Source organism: Cololabis saira, chromosome 6 (genome assembly GCF_033807715.1).
Source record: "Cololabis saira isolate AMF1-May2022 chromosome 6, fColSai1.1, whole genome shotgun sequence".
NCBI lineage: Eukaryota > Metazoa > Chordata > Actinopteri > Beloniformes > Belonidae > Cololabis > Cololabis saira.
In genome coordinates this window covers 13808510-13824852 of record NC_084592.1, presented here as the reverse complement: position 1 = coordinate 13824852, position 16343 = coordinate 13808510, and the positions used below count along the sequence as shown (strand labels likewise).

The 16343-nt window shown below is 41.1% G+C and overlaps 2 protein-coding genes across 2 annotated transcripts in view; both read right to left on the bottom strand.

The window, feature by feature from the left end:
• Positions 1-3634, bottom strand: part of xpo4 (exportin 4) — a 73278-nt gene extending 69644 nt beyond the window's left edge. The window contains exons 1-2 of the mRNA XM_061722883.1: positions 3605-3634; positions 2579-2809 (exon numbers count right to left, since the gene is read on the bottom strand). Coding sequence (XP_061578867.1) covers positions 2579-2809; positions 3605-3634 — 261 coding nt within the window. The remainder of the gene's footprint in view (positions 1-2578; positions 2810-3604) is intronic.
• Positions 3635-7481: 3847 nt separating this feature from the next.
• lats2 (large tumor suppressor kinase 2) overlaps positions 7482-16343 on the bottom strand; it is a 34586-nt gene continuing 25724 nt past the window's right edge. Inside the window, exons 5-9 of the mRNA XM_061723323.1 lie at positions 15805-16032; positions 14728-15082; positions 13368-13550; positions 12597-12703; positions 7482-11778 (exon numbers count right to left, since the gene is read on the bottom strand). Of these exons, the coding sequence (XP_061579307.1) occupies positions 11215-11778; positions 12597-12703; positions 13368-13550; positions 14728-15082; positions 15805-16032 (1437 nt within the window). The 3' untranslated portion in view covers positions 7482-11214. The remainder of the gene's footprint in view (positions 11779-12596; positions 12704-13367; positions 13551-14727; positions 15083-15804; positions 16033-16343) is intronic.

Sequence of the window (16343 nt, the reverse complement as noted above, 5' to 3'; positions counted from 1 at the left end):
ACATGAAATAGCACATTTGACTTGGATGTTAAGGAAAAATCAGACTTTTTTTGTTGTTTTGTTTTATACATGGATGCCTGAATGAATACACATATGAAATAGTGTGTGTGTATACATTTACACACATATATATATATATATATACATACACACACACAAACACACACATATGTATATTATGAAGCAGCAAACATGAGCTCGGGTGTTAGGAGGTTAAGTGTGCTGCTGACAGATGCGCTTCAGTCCGTCGGTGCATCTATTCATGCGTAGCTAATTCATTCAGACTGGTGTTGCACTTTCGCTCTGTTCTCTCTCCAAGCTCGTATCCTATTGTCAGTAAATCTGATCTTTCCAGCTCATCCTTTATGTTATATATGTGATGAAATCTGATCTGTGTATCCACATGGTTGCTATGGTAACTTTAGAAGGTCTTAAAATGTGGTGACACAACAACAACACAATTTACCAAAAGCAATGCATACGCTGATCCTTTTCTTTGTCCACTACTACAGTCATTATGTTGTAGATTTGTTTGAATGCTGGTAATGCCTGTCCCGTTGTGTGACCCACTTTTGTCCAAGCTTTAGCTGTCAGACAGATGGGCTCACGTCTGATTGTAGAATATGCTGGTATACACAGGCATGCACGGTAAATTCAATGATGCAAGAAGCCTTTGTCACATGGCTACAAAACAGGCCCAAATCATAACCCCTCCACCACCATACTTTACAGCTGGTACAAGTTACCTGTGCTCATATTATGTGTTTGATTCTACTTCTGATGTATTTCCATTTATAGTGGGGCATTTTTACATTTTGTTATTGCCTAAGCTTGCACAGAAATGTAGGTAGAATAAAGAAGAAAAACAGCAATTCAGTTGAAATCAATTTGAGTTTTGTGCTGGCAGTCCAAAAATGTAAGTTTAGGAGCATATCTCAGACTAAATCAAGCTCCATTTCAAATGCTGGAGACAAATGTAAAAAAAAAAAGAAAAAAAAGAAAAAGGGGGACCTGCAAACAAACACTAACTACAGTCACTACAAGGTAATAATAAAAAAAAACTCACTATATTTGCTATTGTCATTTTTTCCCCAAATATATTTGGGACAATGACAAATATTATTGTTAAAAAGATGTATCCAAACTTTTGGATGGTCCTGTTTTAAAGAAATGCGAATCCCAAACCACCTCCTCCAATATGATTTCAAACAGCCTCATATTAAACAAAGAGCATGTTTTGGCAAGTATATGTTTCCATAAACAGTTTCCACACTTGCTTGCACATCGACTGACCCAGTAACACAACTCCCAGCTTAAGACACGTGCAGTTAACTAAAACGAGACGCACTTCTACCTGCCTCGTCCCAAATTAACTTTGTCATCTTCAAAAGGACCAGGTTTAATTGAAACACCAGTGAAAAGCTGGTAGAGAGCTAGACATGCTGCTTTGGCCTGTTTATCCCCACATGCACATGGTCGCTCTGCACTAGGGTTGCCACCTTTCAGAAGTAAGGGGCCCTGATTTCAGCATTGCAGGCGCCAAAAAAAGGGACATCCCCAAAACTTCTAAACTCCATAGACATGTATTTATTTTATGTGAAAAAATAAAAAGCTTTGATTTAAAGTCTAAAGTGCTTTAATTGCATTGAACTTGCATGACTGTACAGACAGCCAACCATGCTAGCAACTGAAATACCTTTGCTCCTATAGTAATTATATAAATATAGCCTACAGGTGAAGGTGAAAATTAGAATATGGTGTAAAAGTTAATTTATTTCAATAATTCAACTTAACAGGTGAAACTAATATATTACATAGTCTCACAGTCTTACATGCAAAGCAAGATATGTTAAACCTTAATTTGTTACAATTTTGATGATTGAATTGTTTATTGATTTAATAAAATATTCAAATTTTTTGAGATTTTTTATTTGGTGTTATCATAAACTGGGAGTCATAATCACCAAAATTATAACAAATAAAGGCTTGAAATATCTCACTTTGAATATAGTGGGAAATAATATATTTGTTTCACCTTTAGTTGAATTTACTAAGAATGAAGTTTTTCAATATATTCAAATTTTCCGACCTTCACGTGTATATTATTACATGAATAAATAAGAGAACAACATATGTCTGTATTGGTTCAATACGGAACGCTACTTTTAATTCCCAATTAAGTAAAGATTCCGTATTTCAAGGGACGGGTGTCGAGCCTGCATCTGCTCCAGAGACCCCGGCAGCGAGGACATGTCGTCGTCCCTAAACTAAACTAAACTTGGGTTCAGGGCTGGGAGGAGGAGACTCCAGCATCGCTGGAGCTCCAGCCCGGTGGTGCTGGCTGGTGCTGGGAGGATGGAGGATAGCGGAGTGGAAAGATGGAGGAGTTTGGTGTTTAAAGTGATGTTTCCCTCCCCGGGGTGATGGAGCACCGGGCGCTGCGCCATGCCCGTCTCCACCTGGACACATGTCCGCCCACCAACCCGCCCCGGAGCCCCGGCCCGCGGCGGCACGGCCGCCCTGGGGGCGCGGCGCCGCCGCGGCGGCCGCGGACACCACACACCGACGCGGCTCTCACCATTAAAACTTTGGCAGCGCTCTCCAGCTGTGTGATCACTTCTGCTGCACCGACCGCCGCCATCGTCGTCCCTCTCCAATGACGCGCCAAGCGCGCTGCATTCTGGGACACGGCGGGACCGCGCTGCGCGCCCCGGCCGGTGACGTCGCCCCATGAACCCCCAAAAACTGTCCTCAAACTCTCAACACGGGCTTTAAACTCCTCCTGCGGAGGGGGAAAACCATGAGGTCCCTGGAATAAAGAGCAGAAATACAACCATAACCACCCAATTATGTTGTACCTTAATTGAGCAACCTCTCAAAAAAAAAACATCAATTATGTACAAGTAGGCCTACTAAAAGTAACAAAAATGGATGAAGTTTTTTTAGTTTTTTTTTTTTAGTTTATAGTTTATTTACAAATAATTAAAAAACACAAATACAGATAATAATCAATCGAGGTTTGTAAAATGGGACTCCCCAGAAGCTACTGTAGCCCAGTCACACAGCAGAACAACTATAAATTACACATATAATACATACACACAGTATAATAACCTTATAACCTAAATAAGAAAAACACACACAAAAAAAAACAAACCCTGAGACCTCCTCAGATTTCCTAGGTACAAATATATTCTTATAAAAATAATACATCAGGTATTGGTACATAAAAAATTTAATAAGAGACATAATTTAATAACAATTTTTGTTTTAGTCTTTTTTTTTTAAATTGAGAGAGATCCAGACTCTTTTATATCACTACCAAGCTCATTCCAAATTTTTGGACCCTTGCAGGTTACACTGAAACATTTCAGTTTCCTTTTCTTTCCCTTTAAAAGTTGTTTTCCCCTTGTGGCGTGTTCATGAGTGGGAGCATAAAGTAAGGCATTTTTTTCAAAAGTTGACGTAAATTATCAGGGTCTAATTGAAATGTGACATACTTTGTTCAAAAGACCACCAAGATAGGTTTTAAAACCTCTATATTCTTCTTTATGCGTGCACCATTGTTACAGATGTGCAGAACCTCCTGTCAATCACCGGTAACCGTGGCGACCAGCTGCTCCAGCTCCTCCATGCTGAAGGAGATGCTGCTGCTGCCAGCAAACCTTTGCAGCAGTATATTTCTGTTCTGATGTAGTTTTCCGGGCAAAATCACAAGTGATTGCTTCCATTTAGCCCTCGCTGGGTTTGTACCAGCTGCCAATTTCTTCACAAAGCTTTGTGACAATGACGGTTGCAGAAGTGATAATTGTTAGCCATTGGCTAAGCAGACTGCCAATCAAAAGCTTATGCCAAATATTATGAATAAATATATTGTTTTATATAAATCTGTCATTCAAATAATTTTTTCAACTGTTTTGTTTATTTTTACTTAAATGTTTAACTCAATGGAAATTGACTCAATTTTAGAGCTAGCCCCCAGTGGTCAGCTGCTCAACGGATTATTTATTAACCTTTATTTAACCAGGGAAAGAAGCTATTGAGATTCAAAACATTTGTCCCTGACCAAGACAGGCAACAGTTAAGAGCACAAGAGTTACAAACACATATAACAACTATATAAACTAGAAATATGTACATAAGCACCACAAAAAATCATCATAAACTGCCTATATAGGCGCTAAAATTACCATTCATTAGACCTTTAAAGGTTTCAACGGTCATTGTAATCGTGTCTGACAGTTATCTGTCATAACATCCACAGCCAGAGATGGATGCACATAGAATATTTAAATTGTGTTTCCAAACCTGTAATGAGATCAGATCCTTGAGGTTGATGTGAAGTTGGAGCCGATTCCAAGCATAGGGAACAGCATATTTAAATGCCTTTTCCCCCAGCTCAGTTCGAACTTTAGGAACAGCTAAAAGAAATTACCCTTGGAAGCAAAGACTCTAACTTCCAAGAATGTAAGCCTGGAGATAGGATGGAAGAGTACCAAGAATAGCTTTGTAAATAAGTATATGCCAGTGTCTAATTCTATGGGAAGACAAAGGAGACCATCCGACGCTAGCATACAAGTGAAGTGGTGAGTAAAAGCTTTGAGATTAGTCATGGACCACAAAGCTCCAGGCTGTATTGAGTGAATGCAAACATTGTGAAGAGGCATGCATATAAATCAATTAAATTCAATTTTATTTATATAGCATCTATTCCAACACAAGTTGTCTCTCTGTGCTTTCCAGAGACCCAGAACATGACCCTCGAGCAATCATTACATAAACACTGACAGGTAAAAACTCCCCTTTAGGAGGGAAGAAACCTGGACCAGGACCTGGGTCATAAGGGGGTGGTCCTCGTGCCGAAGGCCAGCAGGGCAGAGCAGATAGAGGAGAGATACAGATACATTGTCAAAGTTTCAAAAGACAAGATATATACATATTCATTATTCAGTAGCAGGTGAACTTAGAGTTCTATGTACATGTGAGCGATACAATGCTATCTGATGAACTACGGAGACGACTATATAAACAGATGCAGACAGCAGACACTGAGGTGGTGGGTGGGGAGGGGGTGCAGGTCAGGATGCAGCTCCTGAAGCTCTGGCCTGCCAACATACAGAAGACCAAAGGGGGGGGGGGGCAGACCAGCACAACAAACTACAAGAACAATGGACAACAATGATGGTTAGAGATGGAAAGAGAAGGAGGGTGAGGGGCACTGCTCAGTGGATCGTGACCCCCTGCAGCGTAGCTTTAAAGCAGCATATCTACAACGAAGCTGGTTTGAGACAAACTATTATAGTCTTGTTCTGTAGCTGCAGCTATGACTACTGGCCCTAACACACTAGTTTACACTAACTATAGGCTTTACTAAACAAAAAGGTTGAAGTTTGGTTTTAAAGGTGGAGGTGGTGTCAGCCTCCTTAACCCAGATTGGAAGTTGGTTCCATAGTAACGGTTCCTGATAGCAGAACGCCCGTCCTCCAAATCTACATTTGGATCCTCTAGGAACTACGAGTAAACCTGCACTCTGAGACCGTAGAGCTCTGTTAGGAACATAACGGTACTATCAGGTCTTGCAAATATTGCGGAGCTAAGCTGTTTTGGACTTTATATGCAAGTAATAAAATTTTGAATTAGATTCTGAGTTTTACAGGGAACCGATGAAGGAAGGCTAACCCTGGACAGACGTGGTCTCTCGTTGATTCCTGTCAGCACTCGCGCTGCTGCATTTTGGATCAGCGAGAGTCTATCCAGTGAATTACTTGGACATCCTGCTGATAATACATTACAGTAATCTCTAGAAGTTAGAAACTCTTGAATTAGTTTTCCTGTATAACTCTGGGAGACGATGCGCCCAATCTTTGCGATATTACAGAACATTGCAACACCATCTAATCCCTTCCTAAAGTGTTTGGGACCAAAAACAATAACCTTTATTTTATCAGATTTTTGAACAAAGGAGTTAGTGGACATCCAATCCTTGATGTCCCTAAGACATGCCTTAAGTTTGGCTAACGGTTCTGTTTCATCTGGTTTCATACTCAAATACAGCTGCGTATCATCAGCATAGCAATGAAAATGTATGTTGTAGTTTCTAATATTTTTTCCCAACGGCTATATACACTGAAGATTCACCCTTGCACTGAACCCTGCGGGACATGCATAGCCGACCCTCATCTGTGCAGAAGAAACCTCATTAACATTTTGCACTGGAATTATCAGACAGATTGGTTGGAAATAAAAATCATATGACCAAAGTGCAGCAAAGACATAAATGTAGCAGAGACATGTTTTTTTTTAGCTTCAAAAGAGAGGCATGAATTGATTTTTAAGAAAAAGCTCAATTTCAATTCGTCGTCAATCAAAATCCCCAAGTATATGTATTGTGAAACAAGTTTGATTTCAGAACCCTGAAAAGTACAGTTTTGTTATTTTGGCATTTAAGACTAGTTTCAACCCACACAAGGTGTGTTGAACATCCTTAGAAGCTTGTTGGAGCTGATGTATGGCCTGACTAGTTGCAGAGGCAGCACAGTACTTTAGTGTCATCAGCATAAAAATGAAATTGAGCAAAAGGCACCTGCTGATGGAGATTTTTGCTGTTTACAATACACAAAAGGGGTCCTAGGATCTATGCCTGAGGAACACCATTAGTTACACTGAAGTAGCTAGAAGTGATACTTGATACTTTTCATTTGAACACATTGCAATCTCCCTGATAAGTAAATTTCAAACCATCCAACAGCATGGTGTTACTTCTTGGTTGCCGTCAACTCCACTCCATCCTCTTCTGCCTTTTCTGTTCTTGAAAATTACCAGCGATTTAACCTTGTTGTAAACCCTCTGCATTAACTTCATGAACATGTGTCTTGAATGTATATGTTGACGATACACCTACTGTACCCAATGATTTTTTACTTCTTTTGATCTTATGAGGGGGTTTTTCCTCACTTAAGGAAATAATTGTGTTGTCCTATCCTTTTGATGTTGGGGTGCCTTCTTCCAAGGGATGTTACATGTTGATTTAATCACAATTACGTTTTTTTTTTGCAATCTCTCTTATGAATTCATGTTATTTCAGCCAAATGATTGTGTCTTTCTTCACTTAAATCATGTTCCAGTGAAACAGCTGTCAAATTCCAACCCAAAACTGGAGGTACTGGAGGTACTGCTGTACATGGCTGTAATTCCCAACTGCTAAATGCCATACTTTTGTGAAACATCTGATATTAAAGCTAAAAGTATACACATTGATTTCCAATCCTTAATGGGATTGTATAATAACAAAACTATAAAAGGTTCTTTCATTATCTGGGCCCCAACTGTATAAAAAAATAATAAAAGTTAAGGAACCATTTTAGACAGTGAAACTCAAAATATTAAGCTCTTGATAATTATACCCGATTTATGAGTTACTCTGTTAAGTTCACATAAATATTAAGGGACTGTATATGATTAATTCATATAGGATAACCATATATTTTATTTAAATGTAGATTGCATGCCTAAAATAGCAATTGCTAATGTTTCTTTCACACTTGAATGCACTCAATTCCAAGTTGGTTAATTTAATTTATACATACAATTTACACACAAGGACAGTAAAAGCATTTTTTTGACAAATTCTCAATTCATACATGACTGTAAAAAAAAAAAGATAGCTGTCCACATCACATCTTCTATAATACTGTGTATTGATAGATTTTTAATCTTGGAAAAAGGGAAATTGGAAAAAAGGGAAAGATACAAAAAATATGTATATCTGTATAAATATAAAGAACTGTATCATACATGAAGGAGCAAAGCAGAGATTCCTTAGAGTAAAAATACAAAATGAAAAAGACATACAAAGAAGTCTTGCCAGGTAATCAGATCAGAGGACGTGAAGTCCAATAATAAAGATTGTCAGTCATCACTCTCTAACCTAAGAAACAGAAAACACATCCAGGAATCGCCTCATACACTTTGTGGCACTCACACGGTTGGCTGTGGCACTCATTTTTAAGTATTTTCACACAGATGCCCATCCAAGTAAAAGCAAATTGGAAAAAAAAAAACAGTCACTGATGGGCTTGGAGAAGTGCAAGGATGTGTCAGACATGTAGACTGTCTGAAAGACAAACAGAATGAGGAAGAGTGGCAGAGCAATCACCATCATCTAAATAAACTCAGTGAGGTTGGTCTGTAGAAGACCAACTTTATCTCTGCAGCTCATGGGCAAGACACCGGCTGTGTTTACATGCACCACTCGGACTTTGGAACAGTTTAAACCACCGTCAGACAGGTTAACGAAGGAAACGTGTTATTTCACATTGTAATTACGTTAGCTCTATTGTGTAGCCATGCAACAAATCTGCCAGTCGGTGACAAGAAATGTAAAAATAAACAATCCCCTTCTATCAAATTGAACAAGCAGCTTTAGATATCTGAATGAGACCTGAGTTGGAACATTGAACAGTGGAAAAAAACTGTTTCCCTTTGCGAAAACCATTTGTGGCAACAGTAAGACTGAGTTTTAGAAAAACACCAGTGGTAGGGCGTTTCCATGGGATTCAAAGGGAGGGAAAGCCACCAACGTCATTGTTTTATTTCAAAAGTTGTATATTTCTGTCTACTTTCCCTTATCTTATGCATATCAATTTTCACGAGCTGGCTTATTAGTTACAGACCAGAATAATAGTAGTGAATGTTGCACGTAAACACAGCATGTGTAAATGCGAAACAGAGCATGCTCTGTCAGACCCCCCCCCCCCACAACCAACCAGATTAAGAATGATGACAGACAAAAGGGCTGAAAATAAGAAGAGGGTCTTAATATAGTGCTGCTCATGTTAGAAATGGCACATTTACAGAAAAAAATATAAAATAAAATCAAAACATCATCACAACACGTCAACACAATCTTAACCACGCATTTTCTATCACCCAGAGAACCACTTTACAGTTCTGACTATAACATAAATATGTGTGACATTCAAAATACTGCTGGAATAGTTTGGTATTAAGTTTGACCGAAAGGTTCAGTTCAACTCAGGCAGAGTCTTTACTGCTTGCTGATTGTCAATAAGCAAAAACGATATTAGATGGTAACAAACGTCAGGTGCTGAACAGAACATGGCACAGCTCTGTAGCAACAGTACAGAGTTTAACAACACTTTAACTTGTGGTCATTTTGGATAAATTAAAAAAAAATGTACCAAGCTCTTTGAATTTTAATCTTTTTCAAAAATAGAGAAAAGCCATTCATCCTTTTTTTTTTTTCAAAAATAACATTCCCTGAAGCCATCTCCTAATTTAGTCTTCTGTGTTCCATCTCGGTCTGAAGTGGAAACCCTCACCCCCGTCTCCCCTCTGCTCCGCTGCAGTCAGGGCCAGCCGGGCTGCAGCGGGCCAGGAGTCCCACGGCAAAGTTCTACAAACACCTAACACGCCATCATCACCATCACAGTCATCTTCCTCGTCATCCAGTGGCGACTCGCACTACAACATTCAGTAAGGAAGGCACACAGTTCGTTACTTTCAGAACCCAAACACGCTTAAGCCTCCACTTCTTTAGACTGCAGCAAAAGAAAACAGGTAATAATAATAATAATAATAACAAATATAATAGTAATAATGTAAATAATATTAATCACAATAATAAGCAGCATGTTGTAACTGAAAAGAGAAAATACATATATAAACCAATATATTTGCACATTTCAGGACTAAACTTTCAAAAGGATATTAAGTGTTTAGAAAACTATATACATATGTCATTTCTGTATTGCACATAGTCACACTATCACATGTTTGGCTGTTGTAAGGACACGCTGCTTTGTTTTTCGTGGAGACTGCTTAAGCCGCAGTGCTACTGCGGGATGATCTTTGCATAACAGCTGTACAATTGTGCATTTCTGTGAATAATGTGTGTGTAGATGTGTAATATGTGTGTGTGAATGACCGCGTTCCTTCTGCGTGGAAGTGGAGCCTCATCTGCCCAGACAGATTCAGGCCTGTACAGGTCTGGCTCTGATTTGTCAAATCAGATTGCATTTCATGGTACTCATTAGTTGTTTTGTTTTTCCTCTTAACAAGAACAAAGAAAGAGAAACCCTGTGTTGCGCTAACACAAAAAGTACAGTTTGAATGCGAGAGCAGTTTTCACCTATTCTGACTCTTCTTGTACTTTGTAGAAACAAATATCACTATGTCTGGATAATCGTGACATGGCTGATGGTAATAAAACTTAGGCTGCAGTGCAGAAAAAAAATCTGATCGATTTTTTTATTTTTTTTGCAAAATTCCAAAGTCAGCGCTGAGACTTTATGATTTAAAAAAAAAAAAAACGACTTTAGAGCTGAGCCTTGAAATTGTCAGAATAGAAAAACGTATTTCTAACGGCTACCTCTGAGGTAGGAGACTCAGTCTTACTCTGAACTACAGTTGGCACAACATGAGGCAGGTGTAAATACATAAGAAAGCAACTATATCTTTGACGCTGCAAAATAGGAGAAGAAGAGAAAAAAAAAGGCACTTTGTTTTTATCTCACAACACGTGACGACAGGTTTTTCTGCGTGGGTGACGACATCAGAGGGATCTCTTTGTCGACTCTAATTAGAGCCAAAAGTGTCAAAAAGATGAGCATGGACGTTGAAATCGACCTGAAGTCTAACACCATTTTCCGAGCTGTGATGAATAAGCGTGTGAGTGCGTGCATGTATGTGCCTTTGTAGCTTATTTTGCAGCAGCTGTGAAGGAGACATGATCATCAGGTAAACTGGTTCAACCCTAACCTCACTGTGTTCAATACTTGACTGTAAAGCAGCCCCAGGCGGAACAGGAAGTAGCTCCTGTGTCGTGAAGGCCACCGTTGAGGTTTTTCAGTCATCTGTAAGACCAAGGGTGGAAGGAATGGGACAAGAAACAAACCCCTGGATGAACCAGAAGCAGAGCTCAAATCAAACCAGGCATCCTAGCATCCCCAAGAATATGAACCGCCTCTTTTCAGTCGTTTCTTGGTCCCGGATCGGAGGTTTAAAATGTAAAAGTCGCTGGTGAGTGCCGTAGCAATAACACAAGGTGGCAATGTTCGTCCATCCTGCTCCCGCAGTAATCCCACATGTCAGACACTTGTGCACGTCCACCTACACCTGAGAGGAGCAGTGACGGAGCCGAGTGACGGGCAGTATCGCACACAAGCTGCTCAGGAAGCTTGTCAGAGTGTAGCTCTAGACGTACACTGGCTCACATCCCTCCCCCTGCTCTCCCTCCTCCTCCTCCTCATCCTCCTCTTCTTCTTCCTCCTCCTCTTCCTCCTGCCCCTCCTCCTCCTCGTCCGGGCCCATGGCGCCGGCGATGTTCTGCGTCGCCCCGTGGGCCTCCGGCGGCTTCGGGTAGCGGAAGGGGCAGCCGTTGTCGTCGAAGAACCTGCGGAAGGTGAACTCGTAGAAGGCGTGCTCAGGGTGCTTCCCGTGCGGGGAGCAGAGCGTGTCCAGGGCCCGGGTGCTGTCCCCGCTGTCGCTCCAGGCCCCCGGGCCGCCCTCCTCCTCCACCGGGTCGAAGTTGGACGTGTCCATGGGGTGGGCGATCTTGGGCCGGTACGGCGCCGGCTGCTGCCGGAGGTTGCTGGAGAAGTCCACCGGGGCGAAGAAGGGGTGGGCCTTGATCTCCCCGGCGCCGTTGGCACCCAGGCGCTCCTCGGCGGAGCAGCAGAGCCGGCCGATGATGTCCACGGACTCCGGGCTCAGCTTGACCTGAGCCGGCACCTGCAGCGTGCTCTCCCAGTTGATCACCTGCAGGGACAGAAGCAGAACGCTGGAACTCAGAGGCCGTTCAGAACTGAAGACGTGATAAAGCTGAGATATCAAATCGGGCCTCCGGCAGGAGGGTCCCCCCTTATGATCCAGGTCCTGGTCCAGGTTTCTTCCCTCCTAGAGTTTTCCTTGCCACTGTTTGGCTTTAGGTTTTTCTCCCACTAGGGGAACTTTTACTGTTTTATCGTTTGTTATGATTATGTAATAATTGCTCGGGGTCATGTTCTGGGTCTCTGGAAAGATCCTGGAGACAACTTCTGTTGTAGTAGACGCTGTATAAATAAAATTTAATTGAAATCTGACTACAGTTCTAGTTACCTTTCTTGAGTGGGACATTTACACTATTTGTATTCTCTTTTTTAACTACAGGAGAAGGCTGCATCACAGCCTGCCACTGAGAAGTCTGCTGACGTTTGCATCCGAAAAAAGAAAAAGTTACGCATCAGAAGGATTTATACAACTATTAGGGACACTGCTAACAGGTTTTATATTTCCCATGTTTAGTGCCCAGTTATATGTTTTACGTGCTACTGTGTGTACTCTCTGCTGACAGCTTATTTCTCTTTTATCTCTTTTGTTCCCCCCTATAGGTTTGGTCTCTTTCTTAATCATTGCCATTTTCTCTACCATCATTTCTTTCTGGAGTCATGTCATGTATGACAGTATGAAAAAAGTTGTGTCATCACGGTCAGCTCTGAAATGACTTTGGCTAGTTTTTGCCAGTTGCGCTAATTTTATCTGGATCACATCGGTATAGAAATGACACCAGTCAGTCAGTTATATAAACCCATACCAACCTTGATCTGAGTCTCAGTAGGAGTTGAGGCGAGGAACGGGGGCTGTCCCACCAGCATCTCAAACAGGATCACCCCCACACTCCACCAGTCACACAGCTGGGTGTAGCCTGCACACAACACAGGGGATTTAACAAGTGAACCATTTAGGCGTACAGTCAAGCATTGCTACTTTTTATTCTCTCCCGCTGGCTCTGTGCCTCAGAGCACCGATCCTTCATGAAGGCATAGAGGCAGGACTAAAGTTTCCTCTGGCATTTCACCCGAAACAATGAAATAAATTAAAATAGCTGTCTACAAATTACGCTCTGGTTAAATTTGTGACACTGAAGGTTTTGATTCAATTGTGATAAAGCTTTGCAATTTACTTTAAATATCCTCTTCCTACAATTAACACTAACGCACAGGATAAAGAGGAAATATGGAAAGTTTTTTTCTTCTTTTTATGATCACCTAGAAAAATCAGTGTTCACCACTCAAAACAAGTGAGAACATATAGTCTATAATTCATTTTAGTGAATTATACACCATTATACTTCATAATATTGTCCTAAACAACTTCGTAGATATGCTGCTAGATACACCACGCTGCAGGGGACCAAGATGGTCCACTGAGCGGTGCCCATCACCACTTCTGCAAACAATATAACACAGGTTTTTCCCTGGTCAACATTGTGATTATTTGACCGTATGGATGTCTGCTAGATGTCTGCTGACATCCTGACCTCCCCCCCCACCCACTCTGCAGTGGTCATACGCCTCATTTCCACCCACCTTTACGCAGCAGAACCTCAGGTGCGATGTAATTGGGCGTTCCGACCAGCGAGTGAGCCAGGCAGCGCTGGTGCTGGCGGTTGGCGCGCTGCTCCAGTGTCATGAGCCGGTCGCCACAGCGACAGTTGGACACGTCGTCCCAGAAGTCGCTGGGTTCCATGCTGTCTTGTCTGACATGACTCCCTGTAAACAGAGGAAGAGTGTTGTTGTTATGCTCCACGCAGGAAACGGACCGTTAACGCTGCCTTAGAGCAAACTCAGACAACACTGAACAAACACAAATCATGCTCAGGTGACCGAGAGATACGCACTTTATGCCCAAATGGGAAACCAACGTTCAATCAAAATTTAGATTTAAACTAGTGCTTTAAATAAAAGTTCAGAAATAAAACATAGCTAAAAGTTTTTGGGGGGGCGCAATTTACCTTGGCATACATAGGGGTGTAACGGTACATAGAAGTCACGGTTAGGTACGAGCTTGGTACAATGGGGAAAAAGGAAAGTGGAAAATAATATTTTGGTCCTTTATTTTTTGAAAAATGTAGCCATCCAACAATGGCTTATTGATCATAAGTTTTAGTGAAGCAGTTCAGTTCTGCTGCAGTGGAAAAAGAAAACTGAACATAAAGTATGGGTTTAACATTTCAACAAGTCCACTGTTATTCTGTATTGTTTTTTTTTTCCTGGTTTGGGTTCAGTTTATTTTGCACATTAGAGAGAAGAAAAACATTAACATTTCCATTGTTCTGTCTGGAATTTATATCATTTGAAAATATAACGTTCCTTTCTTTCAGATATTTGATCAACAAATATTTTCAAAAGCAAGTGTTATTTTAACCTATTTAAAACAAGCATAAAAATTAGATAAAAAAAAAACAAACAAAACATACGAGTCACGATACTGATCGCAGATTCGTTGCTGATAACCGAGTTTCTGGGACGCACACGACTTTACGAATCTAATTCAAACCAATTAAAAGAAATCCTCAGGTCACATGCTGTTGGAGAGCTTACTCTGGATTCTGTTTGACCGGCACCCCTTACTTCCAGAAGGAAATAAAATAAAAAACATTTTATAACCAAATAAATATCTAAACAACATTTAATTACTATTGACAGTCACCCACAGACTGAAATAATAACTTATTTTAATAATTATTTGCATCTTACAGCATGTTTTTTATCTTATTTTTCATCTCTTGATTTGATGGGGGCGGCTCCCTAGCGCCCTCTACTGACCAGCCGCCACTGGTACATATTGTCCCAAATCCTCTGAACCACATTAAAACGGTGTAATATTAAGGATCTGTAAACGTGCATCAAGGTCTCCTGCAGGTAACTCTGAACAAAGCCGCCTCACCTTTCTGGTAGTACTTGGAGTTGTGCGTCCAGCGGAAGCCTGTGCACAGACCAAAGTCGGTGAGCTTGATGTGTCCGTCCAGGTCGATGAGGATGTTGTCTGGCTTGATGTCCCGGTGGATGAAACCCATCTTGTGCACGCTCTCGATGGCTAGCGTCAGCTCAGCCACGTAGAAGCGCGCCAGATGTTCGGGGAAGACGCCCATGCGGATGAGCAGGCTCATCATGTCTCCTCCGGGGATGTAGTCCATGACGAAGTAGAGGCTGTCGCGGTCCTGGAAGGAGTAGTAAAGACGCACCACCCACTCGTTGTCGGCCTCCGCCAGGATGTCGCGCTCTGCTTTCACGTGGGCCACCTGGACCACAAACACTCATTTAGACCATTTAGCAAAACAGCTCGTTATCATCAGCGACATTTTTTAACTAAACAAGGCACAAAAAGTCTGTTAAATCATTAACGTTCTCAATCAAATCAATCAAATTTTATTTATATAGCACCTTTCATCCAGGTACATGAAATACAAAGTGCTTTGACATTTTGACTGAAAAATAAGCGTAATAAACAAAAAAAAATAAAAACTGGGAGACCAAAAAAATAAAAACTGGGAGACCAATGCACACTGACATACAATATAGTTAATTAAAATGAAAAAATGACAAAAGTTCAAGGATTAAGGCTAAAAAATAATCAGTCCACAGCAATAAAATATAATAATAAAAACATTACAAGAAATAGATAAATAAATAAAACAAATACCTTTAAAAAATGTTAAACAGAATAAAACTATCAAATGTGATGCTACATAAAAGCCAGACCAAAGAGATGAGTTTTTAGTCTACGTTTAAAAATGTCCACATTTCCAGCTCCTCTCAGATCCTCCGGCAGGCTGTTCCACAGTTTTGGAGCATCGTGGCTAAAAGCAGCATCACCAAATCTTTTAGTTCTACTCTGTGGAACAGCTAGAAAGGAAGAGCCAGAGGATCTGAGGGGCCTTCCTGGTTCATAGAATAAACGTGCTAAACAAAGATAAAAGGGTCTTTGTGTACAAATGTAATGAAGAAAAATCGAGGAAATCACCTGGTTACGGTTGAGGACATCCTTCTTACGCAGCGTCTTCATGGCATAAAGTGCATCCGTGTCTACTTTCCGTGTAAGGCACACTTCACCGAAAGCACCTATGCCCAAAGTCTTGATCTTCACAAACATGGACTTGTCCATTTTGGCTCTCCGTAGCCTGTTGTAGTTGGACTCCTTCTGGTTCAGCATTTTCCTCATCTGTTCCTGCTCCGCCTCCGACAGGCCGGCCTGGGGAGAGAGGAGAGACGCTGAGGAGAAGTGGTCCTAAAAACAGTTTAGAAAACCAGATCTCCTTTTCAGCCAAGGGTTTTCAAATCCAACTAGTTCCATCCAGCTGTTGGTCCTCCAGAGATGTCCATGAATAACTTTAGAGAAAATTGTCAAAGTGCAAAAACGATGATTCGGGTTAGGCTCATGCAAACACGAGTGTGAATTGATTGATTTGTTGCTGGACAACAACAGCTCCTTCAGTCTAAAAACAGACCTCAGGAAGAGTTTGGTGATTGAAAACCTCTTAGTCAGAAGTGCTCCATGTTTAT